At 37.1% G+C, this 22159-nt stretch overlaps 1 protein-coding gene across 2 annotated transcripts in view; it reads right to left on the bottom strand.

Moving 5' to 3' along the window:
• Positions 1-22159, bottom strand: part of LOC102828499 (electrogenic sodium bicarbonate cotransporter 1-like) — a 522188-nt gene that overhangs the window by 167594 nt on the left and 332435 nt on the right. For both annotated transcript variants that reach the window (XM_006873779.1, XM_006873780.1), the window contains exon 11: positions 17530-17704. In XM_006873779.1, the coding sequence (XP_006873841.1) occupies positions 17530-17704 (175 nt within the window). The remainder of the gene's footprint in view (positions 1-17529; positions 17705-22159) is intronic.

The raw sequence follows: 22159 nt of genomic DNA, 5'->3' as shown, positions 1-22159 counted from the left end.
AAAGTGATATTAATGATATTTTTCAATGATTCCCACATTCTGTTGGGTCAACTCTCCTTGGAAGAGGCAATAAATGAATCTCTTCTAAGCAATTAGCTAGGGAGTTCCCGTACAAATTCCTTGGTATAGATTAATGAGTGTTTCCAGTGCTGTATCAGTTGTTGAATGATTTCAATTTATATTACTTGGTTAAATCAAAGATGGGCCCATACTTCAAAAGAGACATGAAAATCAGCACAAGTCCCACAATATTAAAATCAAGCACAAAAGAAAAGAAAAGAAATCAGAATATAGAGGGAAGACTTAAAAAAAGAATTCAGCCATTCAGAGTGACTGGTATACTCACACTACAGACCTTTGAGATACCAGCCCAACTCGTAATCTACTATGCTGACATTTATTTTGGTCTTTTCTTTCTTTCTTGTCTTTTGATCATTTCTTTTTGGAACTGTGAATCTGTGTATACCATCCATCTTCTTTTGGTGCTTTCTGCATCGTTCTGTATTTTGCCCATAGAATCCTTCAGTATTGTAAGTCCAGGCTTGCATTTTTTCTTTAGTTCTTTCACCTTGAGAAATGCTAAGCTTGTTCTTCATTTTTGGTTTCCTAACTCACGAATTTTGCACATTTCACTATAATACTTTATTTTATCATATTGAGCTACCCTTTTGAAATTTCCTATTCAACTCTCGTACTTCATTTCTTCAATTTGCTGTAGCATTTCTACATTGTAGAGCAAGTTTTAGAGTCCCTTCTGACATCCACTTTGGTATTTTCTTCCTTTCCTGTCTTTTTAATGACCTTCTGTTTGCTTCTTACATGATGTTCTTGATGTCATCCCATGGCTCTTAAATTCAGGTTGGATATGATGACCTTGAGGTCAGCAGCCCAACTCATGACTCACTATAGTGTCAGTGCTCCTTAGCACAAAGTTGTTGTTGTTGTGGTGGTGGTGGTGGTTGTATGCTACTGAGTCGGTTCAGACTCATAGCTTCCCTGTATAGGGTTTTCAAGAAGCAGGATACCTCATCTTTCTCCCATGGAGTGACTGGTATACTCAAACTACAGACCTTTGAGTTAGCAGCTCAACTTGTAATCCACTTTGCTGCCAGAAATCCCTAGCACAAATCTGTTGTTGTTAAGGACCATGGAGTCAGTTCCAACTCATAATGACCCTGCACAGGTTTCCGTAAATCTTTATGGGAGCAGAAAGCCTCATCTTTCTCCCATGAACGGCTAGTAGTTTCAAACTGCTGAGCTTGAGGTTAGCAGCTCGATTGGTAACCACTGCGATACCAGAGCTCTTTAAGTACAAAGTAGAGATACAACAAAAGGTCAGTTCCCTTTTCTTAACTGTTCTCAGCCTCTACTCTACAGTCTACCTCTCGTAATTGCTTTGTTTCTCAAGAGAGAAAGCTAGTAGAGGAAGTTCAAAAGGCCTAACATGAAAAAAAAAAAAAAAAAAAAGGCAAACTAACCCTCAGGCAAAAAGCAAAAAACAAAATCCTAGAAATCCTCAGACTTTCCCAGAGCAAATTCAAAATTCATAGAAGTCTTAAAGTTGTTTCTTTTCATTCCCTGTGTCATTAAACACACAGAATCAACTATGACAACAAAAATAAGTTTGTTTGACTTTACAGCAATAAGGTCAGAATCTAAAACAATTTGTGAATATTCTTCTGCATACATGAGGTTAAACCAAAGATGGCCCTGTACTTCAAAAGATAAAAGAAAATCAGCACAAGTCCCATAATAGTAAAATCAAGCCTAAAAGAAAAGAAATCGGAATATAGAGGGAAGACTTAAAATAGAATTCAACCATGCTTTATAACACTAGCATTTTATTTCTGCGGTACTGTGACAAGAAGGGGCTTTGATAGTGTAGTGGTTACGAATCAGGCTGCGGACCTCACTGTCAGTAGTTCGAAACTACCAGATGTTCCGTGGGAGAAAGATGAGGCTTTCTGCTCCTGTAAAGATTTACAGCCTTGGAAACCCTGTACAGGGTCACTATGAGTTGGAACCGACTCCACGGCACATAACAACAACAACAACTGTGACAAGAGCTGGCAGAGTCACTATGCTTGTCATAACTGAGACCAAGCAAACATGTTCAAGAAGATAAAACATCTTTAATTTGTGCTGCCAATTTGGACTTTATTACAATTCAGCTTGTTCATATAACACTAAAGAACAAATTGTATTGCTTTATGTTATTTTTTAATGAATTCATTATTTAATTAATAATAACAACCTTCTTTAAAGAAGCCAGTTAGCAATAATACATGGAAAACAAGTAAAGGCTACAGAGAAAAGGGGCACACTTGCTCAAAAAAATCAAAAGATTTTCTACTGATTTGGCAATTTTCAACATACTAAAACTTGAAAAGTAAAATATGTTGGTGATGTTAACTAATAAACTATTCACTAACTTTGTTAAATTCCAAGTTAAAAAAAAATTAATCTAAAGTGTTTTGTGTGTGAGAGAGAGAAAGAGGGAAATTTGGGTAAAAAATGTACATTGCAAACTATCTACACTGAGGAATAGAATTGGATATAGAACCCTCATTTTTTCATTTCACCTATGCAGCTAGAACCTATAAATCGTGATTTCTGTCCTGACACATCAGAGCAGCCAAATACTTATTGCCATCTACTCTGCCTAAAGTGCTCTGTCATCATAAAGAAGATTTCGTTTACACTACCCAGCAGAAACTAAAAAAGGAGGGAAGACTTGAAAGTAAATTATCTCCCAGCCAGAGGAAACATATGAGCCAAAAACTTTATCAGAAGAGCTTCAGTTCCAAGTCTAATTGAATAGACTAGCAAAACAGAGAGATTCACTTTTTTTTGTTCATTTGAAGAGCTGTGTCTTAGAATCTAAATTATCTAAAGTGCCCATTATCTAACACTATAATCTTAGATAAAAATCAATTTCAAGTGGCTCAAAAATGTAAATGAAAGTATAAATGAACTAAAATATGTGAATAATTTGGGGGAGGGGAATTGGGAAAGGGCAAAGAATATGATGAATACTAAAAATTATAAGGGAAATATTGATAATATTTCTAAATTATAATGAAAGTATGTACATCTAAAGAAATACAGTTAAATAATGTTAAAATAAATATGACAAAGACAGAAAATGTATTTGCAATAGTTTAATAAGTAAAATCATCTCATTTATGAAAAATCCTATCCATAAGATTATCTTTGTACACATTTACTACAAGATGCATGAAACGTGTTCATTAAAATGTTAATAATGCTTATTTCTGCAGATATATTTAAGGGCAAAATTACATTCTATGTACTTTTTTGTATTGTTTGACTTTTCTATTAATTATTATTTACAGAATTATAATTATTGTTGTAGTTCATAGTGACTCATAGACATGATGCTATTCACAACAAAATGAAATAATGTCCGGTCCTGAGCCAACCTCACAATTGTTATGTTTGAGCCCACTGGTAGTACCGCTTCTGTCAATCCATCACCTTAGGGGGTGGGTCTTCCTGTTTTTTAATAACCCTCCACTTTCATCAAAACTTATGTACTTCTCCAGAGACTGGTCCTTTCTGATAACATGTCCAAAGCCCTAGAATCAAAGTCTCCCCATCCTGCTTCTGAGGTGCATTCTGACTATACTTCTTCCAAGAAAGATATGTTGGATTTTCTGGCAGTGCAAGGTAATTTCAATATTCTTCACTAACACCATAATTCAAATTCTTCTACAGTCTTCTTTATTCATTGCCTAACTTCCACATGCAGATGAGGTGATTGAAAATACATGGCATGGGCCAGGTACATGTTAGTCCCCCAAGAGATTTCTTTGTTCTTGAGCACTTTAAAAAACGTCTTATGCAGTGGATCTGCCTAATACAATACTTCATTTGATTTCTTGACTGCTGATTCCATGAGTGTTGATTGTGGATCTAAGCAAGCTGAAGTCTTTGACAACTTCATCTTTTCTTCCTTTACCATTATGTTATTTATTGGTTCAGCTGTGAGGATTTTCATTTTCTTTTCCTTGAGGGGCAATCCATATTGAAGTCTATGGGTTTTAATACTACTTTAATCAGTAGTATTTTAAGTCCTCTTCACTGCTAGCAAACAAGGTTGTATCATATGCATATTGCAGGTTGCTTTGAGTCTTCCTCCAATCCTGATGCCATGTTCCTCTTCATGTAATTCAGTTGATCAGCTTATTTGCTCAGCATACAGACTGAATAAGTATGGTAAAAGGATACAACCCTGGCACACAATGTCCTGTTTTAAAGCCATTCATTACCCCTTTATCCTGTTTGAATGATTGCTTCTGGGTTCGTGTACAGGTTCCTAATGAACACAATTAAGTGTTCTGAAACACCCATTCATCACAATGTTAACCATTTGTTATGATCTACACAATTGAAAGCTTTTCATAGTCAGTTAAGCAGCATAAGTAAACAACAATTATGAGGATGGCACAGGAAAAGGAAGTGTTTCATTCTGTTGGGCATAGGGTCACTATGAGTCGACTCAATGGCACCTAACAACAACAGCAACAAACAGCTTTCTTGTATTCTCTGCTTTCATCAAGATTCAGCTGATTATCAGCAACGGCAACACCAATTCCATGTTCGCGTCTGAATCTGGCATAAGCTGACAGTTTCTTGTTGATGTACTGTTGTAACCATTTTTGAATGATCTTAAGCAAATTTTTGTTATGATACTAATGATATTGTGTGTGATATTAATGATGTGGTCAACTCTCTTTAGAATGGGCACAAATAAAGATCTCTTCCAATTGGTTGGCCAGGCACCTGTCTTCCAAATATCTTGGCATAGAAGAGTGAGCGCCTCCAGCACTGCATCAATTTGTATTCTGTCAATTCCTGGAGATTTTTTTTTTTTTTTTTTGCCAAGCTGCTTCAGTGCAGCTTGGAATTTATCCTTCAGTGCCATCAGTTCTTAATCATATGCTACCTCTTGAAATGGCTGAAAATAGATCAGTTCTTTTTGGTACAGCAACTCTGTGTATCTCTTCCATTTTATTTTAGTGCTTCCTCCATCACTCAATATTTTGCCCATAGAATCCTTCAATATTGCATTAAATTTGATCTTTGGTTCTTTAAACTTAATAAATGCTGAGTATTTTCTCCCTTTTGGTTTTCTAACTCCAAGTCTTTGCACATCTCATTAAAATACTTGACTTTGAATTCTTGAGCTGCCCTTTTAAATTTTCTGTTCAGCTTTGTTTACTTCATGAAATGAAAAAGTAACTAAAGAAGATTCTGGTAAACTGACCTTCAAGCAAATATGTTTAATTCAGTACTTGTACAGAAAATGAAGCATTATTTAAAGTTCTTTTCTAGGAGAAGGAATGGCCAATGTTCCCTGCTGTTGTTCTTGTTGTGAAGTGCTGTTGAGTTGATTCCGACCCATAGCGACCCTGTATAGTTTCCAAAGAGCAGCTGGTGAGCTTGAATCACTGATCTTGCAGTTCAAATGACTAAGCAATGTAGAATCTCTTACTTTGGTACTAAATAAACTAATTTAATTTGTCTATGAAACTCGATTATATCATTCTAAGGGACTCTCCTTATAACTTTCTGAAAATGTATGTGTAGTACAAATTAACATGCCTCCTTACAATTTCATTTCAAGAAAAAAATGCATTTTGGTGCTAAATTGCAACAACATTCGGGTAAATTGAGATGACTATACGATCTTCAAAACAGCAAAACAGTTACGAATTTGCTTTAATATTAAAATTATAAATTGCACATGATAAGCTTTGTATAAAAGTGTCTGTCTTATCGAGGAATATCATAAGACATAACACATTTTCAACTTAAGCAGATTGATTAAGTATTCTCAGCACAGCAGTATGTGAAAATAAAGCCTCAAATTTGGATATGCAGGCTATAAATATTCCTTATTATGAGACAAGTTCCATTAAAATGTGCTCTGCTAGTGCCATAAATATCACAAAATTCACAGAACTCTAAAAATCTTACTGTAATCTTTCGCTAAAAGGTTTGTGAAAACAGAACTATATTTATTCCTGGAAAAAAATAAAAATTACTTTCTTTACTAAGTTTCACTCTAGACTCTGTTTAGTCATTCATAATCAATAATATAGTTTTAAATTAAAGCATTTCTCTGTGCTCCAGAAAGCTAAGAGAAAAAAAAAAAAAAATGAATATAGTGACTATCAAAGTTTTAACACTGAATATCAAAAAAATATTCTTCATGTTAGAGTACTGCCCATATACGAAATGATCTTCATATAATTCTTGATTTACTTCGATATAAAGGCTCCCTTCTGGCCAGTACCTTGAACCAGAAACTTTGCGGTTAACAGCCCAGCACTTATTCTATGAGCCACACACATGCATATGAGGAAACTGAAAATGCCATTTCTTAGGTCAGTCCTGAAAGTATCAGTTTTGCTTTTTTTTTTTTTTTTAACACTTTAAAGAGGTATTTTGCAGCAGATTTGCCCAATGCAATACACCATTTGATTTCTTCATTTGTGCTTCCAAGGATTTCTTGAGGGTAGCAAGAGCTGTGCTCTGAAAATGTTGCTGGAAAATTGATATTTACTGTGGATACAAGTAAAATAAAATTCTTGACAACTTCCATGTTTTATCTGCTTATCATTATGATTGTTTTTTGATCCAACTATGAGAATTATAACTATGGTTCTCAAAAAGAAACAAATATCACCATTATCTTATTACGGTGGCTTGTATATTGCTCTGAGGTGGGCAGTTATACCACCAGTGTTTCAGAAATCAGTGGACTAGGATAAACGAGGAAGAAAAGCCTAGTGATTTTCCTCTAAAAGTTAGCCAATGAAAATCATATGGATTACAATTGAGTATTTTCCGAGTTAGTACTGGATGACCAGTTCCCTAGGTTGCAAAGCACTTAAAATATATAGTAACCTCAACAATGAATTCAAGAACCATGAAGATGGTGCAGGATGAGGTAACATTCTATTCTACTGTACATGGGATCAACAAGAATTGGAGATGTCTCAACAGCAACTAACAATGATAAAGGAATAGAACAACACCCCTACTTGACAACCAAGAATATGAATATAAGGGAATGATTCACATGTATTTTTATAGAGAGCTTAGTTGTGAAAAGGACTTGCTTTTAGGATGTTGTTAAGTGTCTTCAAGTTGGTTTCACCTCATACTGAGCCTATACACAACAGAAAAAAATGCAGCCTGTCCCTGTGCCAAGATAACAATTGTTGCTATCTGAACCTTTTGTTGCATCTACTATGAAACCATCTGGTTGAAGTTCTTCCTCTTTTTGCTGACCCTCTACTGTACCAAGCACGATGTCCTTCTCTAAAGGCTGGTTCCCCCTAGTAACATGTCTAAAGTGCATGAGATGAAGTGTTGCCATCTTCCTTTTAAGGAACATTCTTGTTGTACTTCTTCCAACACAGATTTGTTTGTTCTGGCAGGCTGTGATATAGTCAATGTTCTTTGCCAACACTATAATACAAATAGTATTTTTCTTTGATGTTCCTTAGTCATTGTCCAGCTTTCATATGCAAATAGGTGACTGAAAATACCATGGCCAGGTCCAGGTGCACTTTATCATCAAAGTGACATCTTTGCTTTTTAACACCAAGGAAGTCTTTGCAGATTTGCCCAATGTAATATTTCAAGTATGGATCTAAATAAAATGAAATTCTTGACAACTTCAATATTTTCTCCATTTCAGAAAGGTGAGGCTAAAAAGGGTTTATTTACTTAACAGTATGACTAGTGGTTTTCACTGAAAAGGATAATAAGAGTGTTACACAATTGCTGGAGCTCAAGAAGTATATACTATAGTTGTTTGATATTGCGCTCTAGAAACAGAAACCACCACAACCTGGGCTGGATCGTAAATGACTCAAATGTTGGCAAAGTGGATCAGTGTCTCTCAGACACTTAAGCAAGAATTTAATTGCCCATACTTAATACAGAATCCATTAATATACACTCTATAAGCCCAGACTCCTTTCAGAGCAATGAATAGTCTAAGTGTCTATGCCAAGCTAGGTAATTCATGCAGGTATCTATACTGCCATCATAATTGGATTATACTTGGATTCATCATAACAGATATGCTTCATTGAGGTCAAAGTTTTTGGGTTTTTTCTCTTTTCCATTGACAGTACATATGTTTCGTCTCTAAAATAAATGCTAACATGCAGAATTTTGTCTTGGAGCACACGAGACCTCATGAACATAAGCTGGCAGAAGACTTTGCTTAGACAACAGCAGTGCAGTGACTCATCTGTGTTTTCACAACATGTTTCTACCCAGCACCCATGCCTATTTGTAGCCTGACAATAAAGGCCCTATGTGAACTACCTCTGAGCTGTCTGCATTTAAAAGCAAAGACTCTGTTCTTAGCTGACTCACTGGAGCTGCCTGCGCATTTGAGAATAACCTACTGCCACATTTATGAAGGCATGTGGTTTAATTACAGATGATTTCAGACTGTGCCAAGGTTTTTCAGGCTATCTTGGACTAGTGCTTGGAAAGCCAAAAGAAGCCAAAGGATTTCACTCCCTAAATAAGTCCACTACACAAGTGGCATCTCTTGGGGACAGGAAAACAGAATGTAAATACTGTTTTCTACTTTGCTCACATATTTATTTCCCTAGAACATTGAACAGCATCTGCCACAGAGTAGACATTCAATGAATCATCAACACAAAGGAATGAATTAACTTCTGCTACACACTCATGAAATGACCTAGAGCTTAGCACCAAATCTATGAAATATTTTGTATTCTGATGCTAAGTCAAGAAACATTCTTGTGCCAGGTCATCGAAACTTCTTAAAGGTGTTCAGTGAAAGTACACACCTTTTCAGCCATGATAAAGGATTAATGATTCAACTTTAAAACAACTTACCCGCTGGTTCTTACAATAGTCAAAACTATATTGATCTCATCTATCTTTACAAAAAAACATTAATACAATGACTACATGTAGAATTTTAGTCATTACAAAACTTTTCTGAAAAGTAGTAAGATATGTAGAATTATTTAAAATATGCAAAATTACTAGGATTCATAATTATTGAGTTGGGTAGTACATGTACTAATCAATTTCTATTTATATATATATAATTTTAGAGCTCATAATCCCAGTGTTTAGACTCATAAATCGATGTACTAATATTATTCTACACAAGGAAATTTATAATGGACTATTCACCTCAACTGTTAAGTGCCGTTGAGTAGGTTCTGACTTGAAGCAACCCTGTGCACAGTGGAACTAAACACTGCCCAGTCCTGTGTCATCCTCACAATTGTGGTTATGCTTGAGCCTACTGCTGCTTCCACTGACTCAATGAACCTTGTTGAGGGTCTTCCTCTTTTTCTCTGACCCTCCACTTTACCAAGCATTATGTCCAGTCCAGGAACTAGTCTCTCCTGATAACATCCTTGAAGCATGAAACAAAAGTCTTGCCATCTTGGCTTCTAATGAGCATTCCGGCTTTACTCCTTCCAAGACAGACTTACTGTTTTTTTCTGGCATTCTATGGTAACTTTAATATTCTTCTTCAACACCATAACTCAAATGCATCAAATCTTCTATGATCTTCCTTATTCACTATCCAAATTTCACATGAATATGAGGCTTTGAAAATACCATAGCTTAGGTTAGGTGCGCCTTAGTCCACAGACTAAGACTGTTGTCTTTGCTCTTTAACACTTTAAAGTGGTCTTGTAAAACAGATTTGCCTAAGGCAATATGTTGTTTGATTTCTTGACTGCTGCTTCCATGAAGGTTGACTATGAATTGAAGCAAAATGACATTTTTTACTATTTTAATCTTTTCTTCATTTATCATGAATATATTTATGGGCCCAATTGTAAGGATTTTTGCTTTCATTATATTGAAGAGAAATCTATAATGAAGGCTGTGGTCTTTGATCTTAATCAGTAAGTATTTTAAGTTCTCTTAGGTTCCAGCAAGTAAGGTTGTATCATCTACGAAATGCAGGTTGTTAATGAGTCTTCTGCCACTTTCTTCTACACAGAATCCAGGTTCTTGAATTATTTCATTAGTATACACAAGGAATACATCTTGAGTAAACCTTTCCTGCTTGTAAACCATTCAGTATCCCCTAGTTCTATCCAAGCTACTGCCTCTTGGTATATATACAGGCTCCTTATGAACACAATTAAGCATTATGCAACACCCATTCTTTGCAATGTTATCCATAGCTTGTCATGATCCACCTATTCAAAAGCCTTTGCATAGTCTATAAAGCACAAGTAAACATCTTTCTGGTGTGCTCTGCTTTCAGCCAGGATCCATCTGACATCAGCAATGATATCCCTCGTTCCACATCATCTTCTAAATCTGGCTTGCATGTCTGGCAGTTCTCTGTTGATGTACTGTTATAGCTCTATTTAAATTATCTTTAGCAAAATTTTATTTGCATGTAATATTAATAGTATTGTTCGATGGTTTCCACATTGGGTCACTTCTCTTCCAATCAGTACACCAGGTAGCTGTCTTCCAAATTTCTTGGCATAGATGAATGAGCACCTCCGGTGCTTCATCAGTTTAGTTGAAAGATCTCAATGTGTCTCCATCAGCCCCTGGAGCCTTGTTTTATTGTTTGTCTGTTTTGCCAATTCTTTTAGTGCAGCCTACACTCCTTTCTTCAGTGCAGTCTGTTTTTAATAATTTGATACCTCTTGATATGGTTGGATATTAACAATTTCTTTTTGGTACAGTGACTCTGTGCATACCGTCTCATTCTGTCTCGTTCAGTATTTTGCTCATAGACTCATTCAATACTGTAAGGCTTGACTTTTTTCTTCAGTTCTTTCATCTTGAGAAATGCTGATTGTGTTCTTCCCTTTTGAGTTTCTAACTCAAGGTCTTTGTAAATTTCATTATAATACTGTACTTTGTCTCTTCAAGATGCCCTTTGAAATTTTCTGTTCATCTATTTCATTTCCTCACTTTGTCCATTTACTTTATTATCTCTGCAGTAGAGAACAATTTTCATACCTCTTCTTACATTCATTTTGATATTTTCTAATTTTCCTGTCTTTTTAACTCAATGGTAGTGGGTGGATTAAGAGAATTTGAACAATATATATCTTCAAAAACAAAGAAAGAAGCAAGGAAGAGGAACTGGATGTCACCTGGCTATCAGTGCCAGCTACTCTAAGAGTGATCACCTTAGTGATCCTAGTGGGAACAAAACTCAAAACTCAAAACTCAAAATCATAAAAAGACCAGACTTACTGGTCAGGCAGTTTAAACCACAAGGTCAGCAGCTCAAGAGTGGCCATCTAAGTACAACTATTGATCCCTCTATGTAAAGAAATAAGAGTGATAAAATCTGAAGATGGTTGGAATTAACTAGTCCAATGGATCAATGGATCATGTGAACATCAGCCATCATAATTCTGAGACCAGAAAAATTGGATGATGTTTGGCTACCACCTGGCTCTGAAAGGGATCACATTAGAAGGTCCCAGATAGAGTGAGAGAAAATATGGAAGAAAACTCAAAATTATAAAAAATAAAATAGAAAAGACCAGGCTTACTGGTCAGAAAGAGATTGGAGGTACTTGAGACTATGTCTTTGGACCACCCTTCAAGTCTACAATGGAACTCACTCTCAAGACCCAATTTTCAGTCAAGCAGCAGATAGTTACATAGTGGTGACAACAACACTAGTAAAGTATGCTCACCATGAAATGGTCAACCATTCAAGATAAAAAGGGCAACATTTACCCAAGGACAAAGTTGAGAAGGGATGAGAAGAAGGGGGAGTTGATGGGTTTAAACCACCACCCTGTGGTTCAAAGAAAACATGAGGTCTAGTGTTTATCTTACAATGCCACACCAGGACTCCACTATCAATAGAAGCATAGACAAATCATGAGGAACATGGACCACCTGGGTCCTTCTGACCTTGGACTTTGCTCTGGCTTTATTGCTTAGGAGGACTCAGACCTCTTTGAGATCTGAGTATAATTAGGAGCTAGAGTTGTACCCAATGGCCTCTCCTTGCCTTGTTGGTAGACAAGGTATCACCTTGTCCCCTGGCCAGTTCTTAAAGTCACTCCTCTTGGGTCAGGGCTGTCAGAGGAATGTTCCTCTTGTATCACACAGAGAGCATACACTAGTCTTCCTAATCCTTTCTTGCACTTTAAAGTAAGATTCATTCCAATTTTGTGGGAAATTCATAAGGGAGAAAATTTAGTATGCTGGTTTGATAGGGATGTTAATTTCTTTGAAAGTAAAGAAGGTGAGAATTATAGATAGATGATCACCTTAAGGTTCCCGTGAAACTACTATCACCTTATTTGATTTCCTTGTCAGCCCAGGGCTTGAAACCTTCTTTCCCCACTGCAGCATACAGAAAAGGAAGATTTTCTATAAGAAAACCATTTTCTCCAAAGTGAGCCTCGAACCTTTATATGCATCCATAACTAACTGAGAAAGAAAAAGGGAAACTGCCTTTTTATTGCTCTCCTCTGCTTGCATGTTCAGCCACTGTCTTGAGTTTAGTCTCAAATATTTGCTGAGTTTGGATTAGAGACTGTATAAGGAGCTAACCTTTCCACAGAAAGATGCTGGAGCCTAAACTTCTCAGAACAATTCATTTATTTGTGTCTTTTGTTATGATCATATCTCATTTTGACAATAAAAATCCATACTAGTTGCTAAAAAAACAAAAACAACAAAAAAATGTGTCTGAATTGTAGCATAAAAACTAATGTACTCTGTAAACCTTTACCCAACTGAAAAAAGAAAAAAATAGGAGGCGGGGAGAGAAAAATGTTGTTCAATGTATTCATTCAGAGAAACTTCTGAAAACAGTGATAAGTTCTGGTGTGGTGATATAGAATAAAGTACTCAACCACAAGGCTGGAATGACAAGGTTAGTAGTTCAAACCCACCAGCTGCTCCTTGAAAACGCTACACAGGGTCACGATGAGTTGAAACAAACTTGACGGCACTTAACAATGATTCTACAGTTTCAATGACCTTGTAATTGGAGATTTAAAATCTATTAAATAACATAACTATATCTGGTAAATAACTTCATGGGTTTGAATTGTTGTTGTTGTTGTTAGGTGCCATTGAGTCAGTTCTGCCTCATAGCAACCCAGTGCCCAACAGAAGGAAACACTGCCCAGTTCTGAGCCATGCTCACAATTGTTATGCTTGAGCCCACTGGGTCAATCCATCTCATTTGAGGTTTTCATCTTTTTTTTGCTGACCCTCCACTTTACTTAGCATGGTGCCCTTCCTCAAGGATTGGTTCCTCCTGACAACACGACCAAAGAAAAAGAGGCAAAATCCTTCCCTCCTAAGACGCATTCTGGCTGTACTTCTTTCAAGACACATTAACTTAGTCTTCTGGTAGTTCATGGTACTTTCAATATTCTTTGCCAACACTATAATTGAAATGCATAGATTTGGGGTTTGGATTGTTGTGTTGTTGTTGTTGTGAAGTGCCGTCGAGTCAGTTCCGACCGATAGCGACCCTGTACAGGGTTTCCAAGGGTGTAAATCTTTACAGGAGTAGAAAGCCTCATCTTTCTCCCGCGGAGCGGCTGGTAGTTTCGAACTGCTGACCTTAAGGTTCGCAGCCCGATTCGTAACCACTACGCTACCAGAGATACTTTGAATTTAGTCAACTCTCTGTGAAGCACTGAGCAAAAAGTCATGTTAATGGACTATTTAACATCTTGATTCTCTTAATATATTTGCATTTGTGAATATATTTCTTCTGAAGTTTACTCAACCAGCACAATTCTCCTCATGTGATTTATTCCACAGAAAAGTACCCACATTGAAACTTTTGTTACACAAAGTCCTTTGTATTCCCTGGAATTCATTTATATATAAATTAACTTAAGGAACAACAAAAGACTTTAACAAACATCACCGTTGGTCTCAGATGTAGTACTCTGGAGCTAAGTTACAAAGATAATTCCTTCAATTACAAAAAGACCAATTAATACATAAGAAATGTCATTATGTTCTTATCTCAAAGAGAAGATCATGAAAAAGTGTATTTAGAAATTATTTGCACAAGAAAGCCTCTATATACTCTGAAAAAAACCTTTCAACCGCCTATGTTGTTCTTGGCTGACCTCATAAGACCAACTCATGGCAACCCCAAGCACAACAGGATCAGACTTCTATGATACTGTTTTTAATGACTGGTTTTTGGAAGTTGATCGGCAAGCCTTTCTTTCTAGTCTGTCTTAATGTGGAAGTTCACAGACACCTTTCTAGCACCATAGCAAAACACACCCTCCACTGACAAATGGTGGTGGCTGCATATGAGGTACCAGTTGGGAATCAAACCCAGTTTCCCACATGGGAAATAAGAATTCTATGAATGCCTCCCAAAAATCTATTGCTGTTGTTATGTGCCATCGAGTTGGCGACCTTATTGGTGACCCTGTTTAGGGTTTCCAAGGAGCAGCTGGTGGGTTTGAACTGCTGACCTTGTGATTCATAGTCCAGTGCTGATCCTAAAGTGCTACACCAGGAGGCCTCCCAAGAGCCTATGTTACCTAATTAATTACAACTTAAAATTTTTTTTTCTTAACATGTGGCTGCCTGCTTATCTTCTCAATCTGGGCCCCACTGTTTCCCATTCCACTTCTTTTCTTAAATACTATACCAATTATTTGGAGTCCTGTTGTGTCACTATAGGATTAGCACTAGACTGCTAAAATCAAAGTTGGCAGTTCAAAGCTGCTCCTTGGAAACACTTTATAGGGTTGCTATGAAGTCTGAATCAATTTGACAGCACTTAACAACCATACCAATGATTTAGATGCAGAATAACTTCTTGATTTGCTTATATAGCACATTTTTTTTTTTATAATTCTATTACTGAAATCATTGTTAGGGCATAATTTTTTCCATTCTTGTCTCATCAAAGAGAAAAAAAAACAAAAAACACTTTATCATATACTTCATGATTGGTGTTCACTCACCATGAGGTAGGTCTCTAGCTGGTAGCACACTCATGTGTGTTTTTTGGCCAGCACAAGTCTGTTTTTTAAATGTTAATGAGATGTCAGTATTGAAAAACTACAGCAAGGCTGGGTGACAATTGTATTCTTCCAGCAGAGCCTTAGCTGTCAGAAGTCATCACAGTCACGACTGAACTTCCTTCTCTGGTGGAAATGGCCTCATTTATAAAGCCTCATCTGCTAAACAAAAGGTTGGAGGTCCAGCTCTATGCAGATGCTTCAGGAAAAAAGGTTTAGCAATCTATTTTTAAAAATCAGTCATTAGAAATCATTTAGAGAACAGTTCTACTATAACACACGTGAGGTGCCCATGAGTCAGAATCAACTTGATGGTAACACTTTTTGTTTGTTTTTGACACCTTGTCCCAGCAGTCATGAAAGTTCACAACCCATTTCCTGCACTGACTGACCTCAATACCCAGTTTCAGCTACACAGTATTCAAATTCTCTAAAATATGATTCATTTGTAGAACAGTTTCCAACAAATGTAGTTAATGAAGAATGTAACAAAGACAATCATTTCATGATTCCTATATATAACACCCTGTGGCACAGTGGTTAAGTCACTCAGCTGCCAACCAAAATGTCAATGGCACACAACAACATATGCAATTTCTACGTATAGTAGCAATGACAAAAATGTGCCCTGTTTAACCATGTTGTTGTTGTTATTAAGTGTCATTGACTCAGTTCTGACCAATAGTAACTGCCAACCTTTCAGTTCAGACTGACTTTGTAGTTCAGCGCATCATCAAGTAACATGACCCCATATATTCCTCTGTCATGATAGGCTTATTATCCTATTTTTTTGGTATTGTTGTTGTTAAGTGTTGTCAAGAGGGTTCCAGCTCATAGTCATCCTATATAGTGTTTCCAAGGAGTGGCTGTTGGGTTTGATCCACAAACCTTGCAGTTAGCAGTCCAGAGCATATCCTATACCAGGAGTGGTATCGTTTTGGGAAAAATTTCCAGTCCTCTGGTCCTTTTCAATTTTGTCCATCAAGCATATTTATTCAGTTGTTGAGGCTGCCTATATTTTATATTATTATCCCATGTTGTATCTATGTAATTTGGTGCAATTCAGAAAAGCCAAATGGTGTTTGTTGAACAGGTCATAAATCACTTGCATGTGCTAAGTCTGTCATGTGGCTAAAGTATTTTAATTTTTATTATGGTTTCTATTAAATAACAAGATTTGATAATATTTTAGCACAAGACAGTATTATAATGATAGAGTATGTTGAATGTTATATATATATATTATAAATAAGAATGTTTTGCAATATAAAATAAACTGTATTCCAAAATATACATTGTTAGTGTTAAATGCTGTCAAGTCAGTTCTGACTAATAGTGACCCTGAGAGGGTTTCCATGGAAGAGTTGGTGGGTTTGAATCACTGTTAGCATTGGTTAGCATTCTAGTGCTTATCTTACAGAGCCACACCAGGAGTCCAAAATATACAGTTGTTGTTGTCAGATGCCATCGAGTTGGTACCAACTCATATTAACCCACAGTACTTATAAGTAATTTCAGCACCAAGGTACATGGCATAGGTGGAGGAAGTCTGTACAGTAATGGTTTACCTGTAGAATACCATGACAAGCGATGCTATCTCATATCTGAGGTTCAGTTGAAATAAGCCTTACAATTTCCCCCCTAGATCTCTTGGAGCACTTGCTCAAGAGAAACCAGACACCATGTAAGCCTTACTATCTTACAATTGTCACGCTGTGAGAAAGCCCAATTAGCCATGTGGTAAAATCAGGTGGAAAGTGAGATGCTCAACAAGACTCCAATTGGTCCAGAAATGCTAGACTAGGTGCTAGACAAATGAGTAAAGGCGACTTTAGGTAACTCCAGCCTCATGAGAACAAATGCTATAAGCACCCACCTATGCCCATGAACCCCAAAACCATGAAAGATAATATCATCATGGTTGTTTTAAGCTTCTATATTTTGAAGAATTATGTTATGCAGCAATTGATAAAGGCTGAAAATTAAAAGCACACTTAAGTTAAAACATACAAAATCCAACCTTGAGAATTCATTCAATTGTTTGATGATTCTATTTGTTCATGTGTAAAATGGAGCTAATCATGCATTCCCAAAAAGAGTGTGATCATCAAATTTTACAGTATATGGTCCACGTATTTCAGATAGTGGAAGAGATAATCCTTGTGCACTGCACAAAATTGCAGCAGCTGATATGATTTTGCCCTAACAGAATTGTGTATCCTCATTTCCTTCCCTTTTATCCCCCACTTATGACTCAAGCCAGATTTCATCGAGCTATTTTTATAATTACTAAAATGCTAGAAATACAGCAGCAGGCCAGAAGCAAAGTAAAATGCAGCATCCAGCAAAAGAAAGAAAATCACGCTGAGTAACTGAAAGGCCATCTGCTTCTAACTGAGCTGTAGGGGTGAGGAAGGCATCTGGGCTGTACTATTTGTGTCCTCCCCAAAACCATACCCACCTGCATGTTGTCAGTGGCATCCCCAAGCAGTCCTCCAAAAGTGATAGCATTAGTTACAGTTGCCAGATAAATGAAGAGAGTTGCTGAAAGAGCTTGAATATTTAAAGCATCATAAAAATCACTGGCAAAAAATGGTGCTTTCCTCTTTATGTCCTTAATTAGTCCACCACAGAACCTGGCCAGGGAGAAAGCAAACATGTGACAATGTAAAATAAATTACCCTCAAATTAACCAAGAGAGAATTCACTAACCCACAAAGAATTTGAACTTAAAATGCTCGAATCTATGGCAAGATAATCATTTGACCACTGAGGGTAAAATATATACTCTGCAAAAGAATAAAAATTTTCTATCATTCTCTAATTCGGTCATCAAAGTAGATGTTGAGCTCTTCCCAAGACCAGTCATTGGTCTGTAGAGGAGAATGTTCAGTGTTAGTGAGTTACATTTTCTCACAGGCTAAAGCTAAATGGCTGAACACATGAACAGACTGTCCTTTATAATCTTGCCACAGTTTCCTTTCCATCCCCCTTCAGTCATTCAGTCAGTCACTCCACAAATGTTTGCTGAACTCCTATGATATGGCTGGCACTCTAGTGCATGTTGGAAATACAGTAGTAAACAACTCAGGCAAAAATCCCTGCCTTAGTGGGATTTACCTTTTGTGAAAGGGACAAATAATATAATATTAATAGTGATAAAAATCAAGGGAAAAATAAAATGTGAGGAAGAGAGTTATGACGTATTGGAGGAGTGGTGATTAAAGTTTTCTGTATGAAGGCTAGAGAAGGCCTTCAGAGTAAAGACTTGAAGTAATTGACAGAGAGAATCATGCAGGCATATTGTGCAGTACTGCATGCTGAGCCTTATGTGTCAACCTTAGCAACCCTACTCATTCCACACTTGTGATAATTAAGGTTTTGAGTCTACTTGACTAATCAGGATTCTCAAAGGTTTGACTGTTAAGACTTAGTAACCCCCATGTTGAGATCTGCTATGAACAGACAATCAATTGAAAGGAAGATTCCTCAGGAGTGTGGCCTGCTTCCAATATTTTGAACACTCGGGTAAAGCTTGCTTGCTTTTCTATTGGGTCTGGATTCTGAATCTAACTTATCATCAGACCTCTGTTTTTCGTTGTTTTTGTTTTTTATTTTTTTACTTGAGCCAGTGGTCTGCTCTACTGCTGACCATCTTAACTGCCCTGACTGACCAATCTTGGTTTATCATCAGCCCTGCCTCTAGTAGAGTAAGAAGCATCCTGACATCTGACAAATGGACTTGGGACTTGCTCACCTCTACAATGGAGTGAGCCATTTCCTTGATATAAACTTCTCTGTACATTTATTTACATATGCAAGTCTCACTGGTTTTGCTTCTCTACAGGACCCAGTCTAAGAATATGCTTTAGTCAGCTACCGCTTCTCCAGCCAAATCTCTCACCTCAGCCTTCTATATGTTATTTCTTCTGTATAAATGCCCTCTCTTCAAGTTCAGCAGCTCACTGAAGTGTTGACTTCACACTCATAGCTCAGATTTCCACTCTAGGCCATCATACTCTACCAAGATTATCTGTTCATCTAGGTAACCATTAGACCCAAGCTTAATCATAGTGCTCTATTTCTAGTGCCTTATTAAATACAGAGTCATGCATGTTTCTGGGCACAAAGCATGCATGCAATGCATTTATGGAAAGAGAAATAATAAAATAAAAAAATTAAGTTGTGATTAAGTTAAAAAATTAAATCCTACAACTAAAATCTGTAGAAAACGATGTGGAAATGATTTGCAAAGAACTATTCAGAAAACAGGGAGTCCTGTTGTGACACTGAAGGAGAATCACTGTATGGCTAACAACAAGGTTGGCAGCTGAAATGTATCAGTTGCTCCTTGGAAACCCTATACAGGGTTGCTATGAGAAAGAACCAACTCAAAGGCACTTAACAATAATAACAAATTCAGAAAATAAGGAGTCCTGCTGTGGCACTGTAGGATAAGCACTGGGCTGCTAGCCATAAGGTTAGTGGCTCAAACCCAGAAGTCGCTTCTTGGAAATTCTACACAAGGTCGCATTGAGTCAGCACTTAACAACAACAGAAATTCAGAAAATAGAAGGGAGGAGAGCCTATATTCTCTATTAATTATTTTTTAAAAGGATATTAAGGAAGAAATTTCCTCTTAGTTTAGGAAAAAATCTAAGTGGGTTATCATAAGAAAGACATAATTTAATTCACATTTAATTGCATAACAAATAGCATACTTTTTATGATTAAAAAAAAAACAAACGAACCTACATTTTTAAAAAAATCAATTGCTTCATTAAATGTGCATCCTACCCAAACTTTTACTTCACCTGAAATAAAATGGAGAAGTTGGGAGTGTAGACAGAATTCCACTGAAAAGAAATTTAGCCAAAACCACCTTTGTTGTTGTCGTTAAGTGCCATTAAGTCAGGACCAATTAATAGCGACCTATGCACAGCAGAACAAAACACTTCCCAGTCCTGGGCTAACCTCACAATTGTTGCCATGCTTGAGCCCACTGATGCTGCTACTTTTCCAATCCATCTTGCTGGGGGTCTTCCTCTATTTCTCTGACCCTCCACTTTATCAAACATGATATCCTTCTCCAGCAGCTGGTCACTCCTGACAATATGTCCACAATATGAGAGACGAAGATTGGCCATCCTGGCATCCAAGGAGCACTCTGGCTATACTTATTTCAACACAGATCTGTTGGTTCTTTTGGCATGGTACCTTCAATATTTTCCTCCAACACCATAACTCAAAAGCATCAATTCTTCTATGGTCTTCCTTATTCATTGTCCAGCTTTTGCATGCCATGGCTTGTGTCAGGCATACCTTAGTCCTCAAACTGACATCGTGGCTCTTCAATACTTTAAAAAGGCCTTGTGCAGCAGATTTGCCTAATGCAATACGTGGTTTGATTTCTTGGCTGTTGCTTCCATAAGTGCTCATTGTTGATCTAAGAAAAATGAAGTCTGACAACTTCAATCTTTTCTCCATTGGTAAAAATGTTGTTTATTGGTCCAATGAGGATTTTTGTTTTCTTAAATTGAGATGTAATCCATACCAAAGGCTGCGTTCTTTGATTTTCATCAGTAAGTATTTTAATTCCTCTTCACTTTCAGCAAGCAAGGTTGTATCATCTGCATATAGCAGGTTGTTAATGAGTCTTCCTTCCATCATGGTGACACGTTTTTCTTCATATAACCCACCTTCTCAGATTATATGCTCAGCATACAGGATGCATAAGTATGGTGAAAGAATACAACCCTGCTGCACATCTTTCCTAATTTTAAACCATTTGGTGTTCCCTTGTTCTTTTTGAAAAACTGCCTATTGGTCTATGTACAGGTTCCACATGAGCACAATTAAATGTTCTGGAATATTCATACTTCACAATGTTGTCCATAACTTGTCATGATCCACACAATCTAAGGCCTTTGCATAATCAAGAAAGCACGAGTAAACATCTTTCTGATATTCTCTGCTTTCAGCCAAGATCCATCAGACATCTGCAATGATATCCCTTGTTCAACATCCTCTTCTGAATCTGTATTGAACCTATGGAAGCTCTCTTTCAGTGTATGGTTGCAGCCATTTCTGTATTACCTTGAGTAAAACTTTACTTGCATGGGATATCAAAGATATTGTCTGATGATTTCCGCATTCCGTTGGGTCACCTCTCTTTGGAATGGGCACAAATACAGATCTCTTAAAAACAGTTTGCCAGATTGTCTTCTACATTTCTTGGCATAGTACTGAATCACTTTGTTGCAAGATTTCAATTTGTATTCCATCAATTCATGGTCCTTTGTTCTTTGCCAATTCCTTCAATGCACCTTGGATTTCTTCCTTCAGTATCATTGGCTCTTGATCATACGTTACCTCTCGAAATGGTACAACATCGACCATTTCCTTTTGGTACAATGACTCTGTGTATTCCGTCCATCTTCTTTTGATGCTTTCTGCATCACTCAATAATTTGCCCAGAGAATCCTTCTTTATTCAGGTATAACTTACATATTATATAAATGAACAAATATAAGTTAATTTTCTGTCTGCTTAGTCTACATTTGCCAAACCATCTCATTGTAGGTGTTGGTAGCTGCCATCAAGTTGGTACCAACTCATAGTGACCTTATGCACAGCACAATGAAACACTACCCTATCCTGGGCCAACCTCACTATTGTTGTCACGCTTGAGTCCATCGATGCTGCCACTTGGCCAATCCATCTCGTTGGGAGTCTTCCTCTTTGTCTCTGACCCTCTACCTTCCCAAATATGATATACTTCTCCAGCGACTGTTCCATCCTGACAATATGTCCAAAGTATGAGATGAACTTTGGCCATCCTTGCCTCCAAGGAGCACTCTGGTTGCACTTCTTCTGACACAGATCTGTTTGTTCTATGGGCAGCCCATGGCACTTTCAATATGCTCCTCAAACACCATAACTCAAAAGCATCAATTCTTCTACGGTCCTCCTTATTTACTGTTCAGCTTTCACAAGCATATGAGGTTACTGAAAATACCATGGCTTGGGTCAGGTGCACCTTAGTCCTCAAGCTGACATCTTTGCTCTTCAACACTTTAAAAAGATCTTGT

This window comes from Chrysochloris asiatica, unplaced genomic scaffold (genome assembly GCF_000296735.1).
Source record: "Chrysochloris asiatica unplaced genomic scaffold, ChrAsi1.0 scaffold00254, whole genome shotgun sequence".
In the NCBI taxonomy this organism is placed as follows: domain Eukaryota; kingdom Metazoa; phylum Chordata; class Mammalia; order Afrosoricida; family Chrysochloridae; genus Chrysochloris; species Chrysochloris asiatica.
The sequence above is the reverse complement of the archived record's forward strand: the minus strand, read 5'-3'. Positions and strand labels throughout refer to the sequence as shown.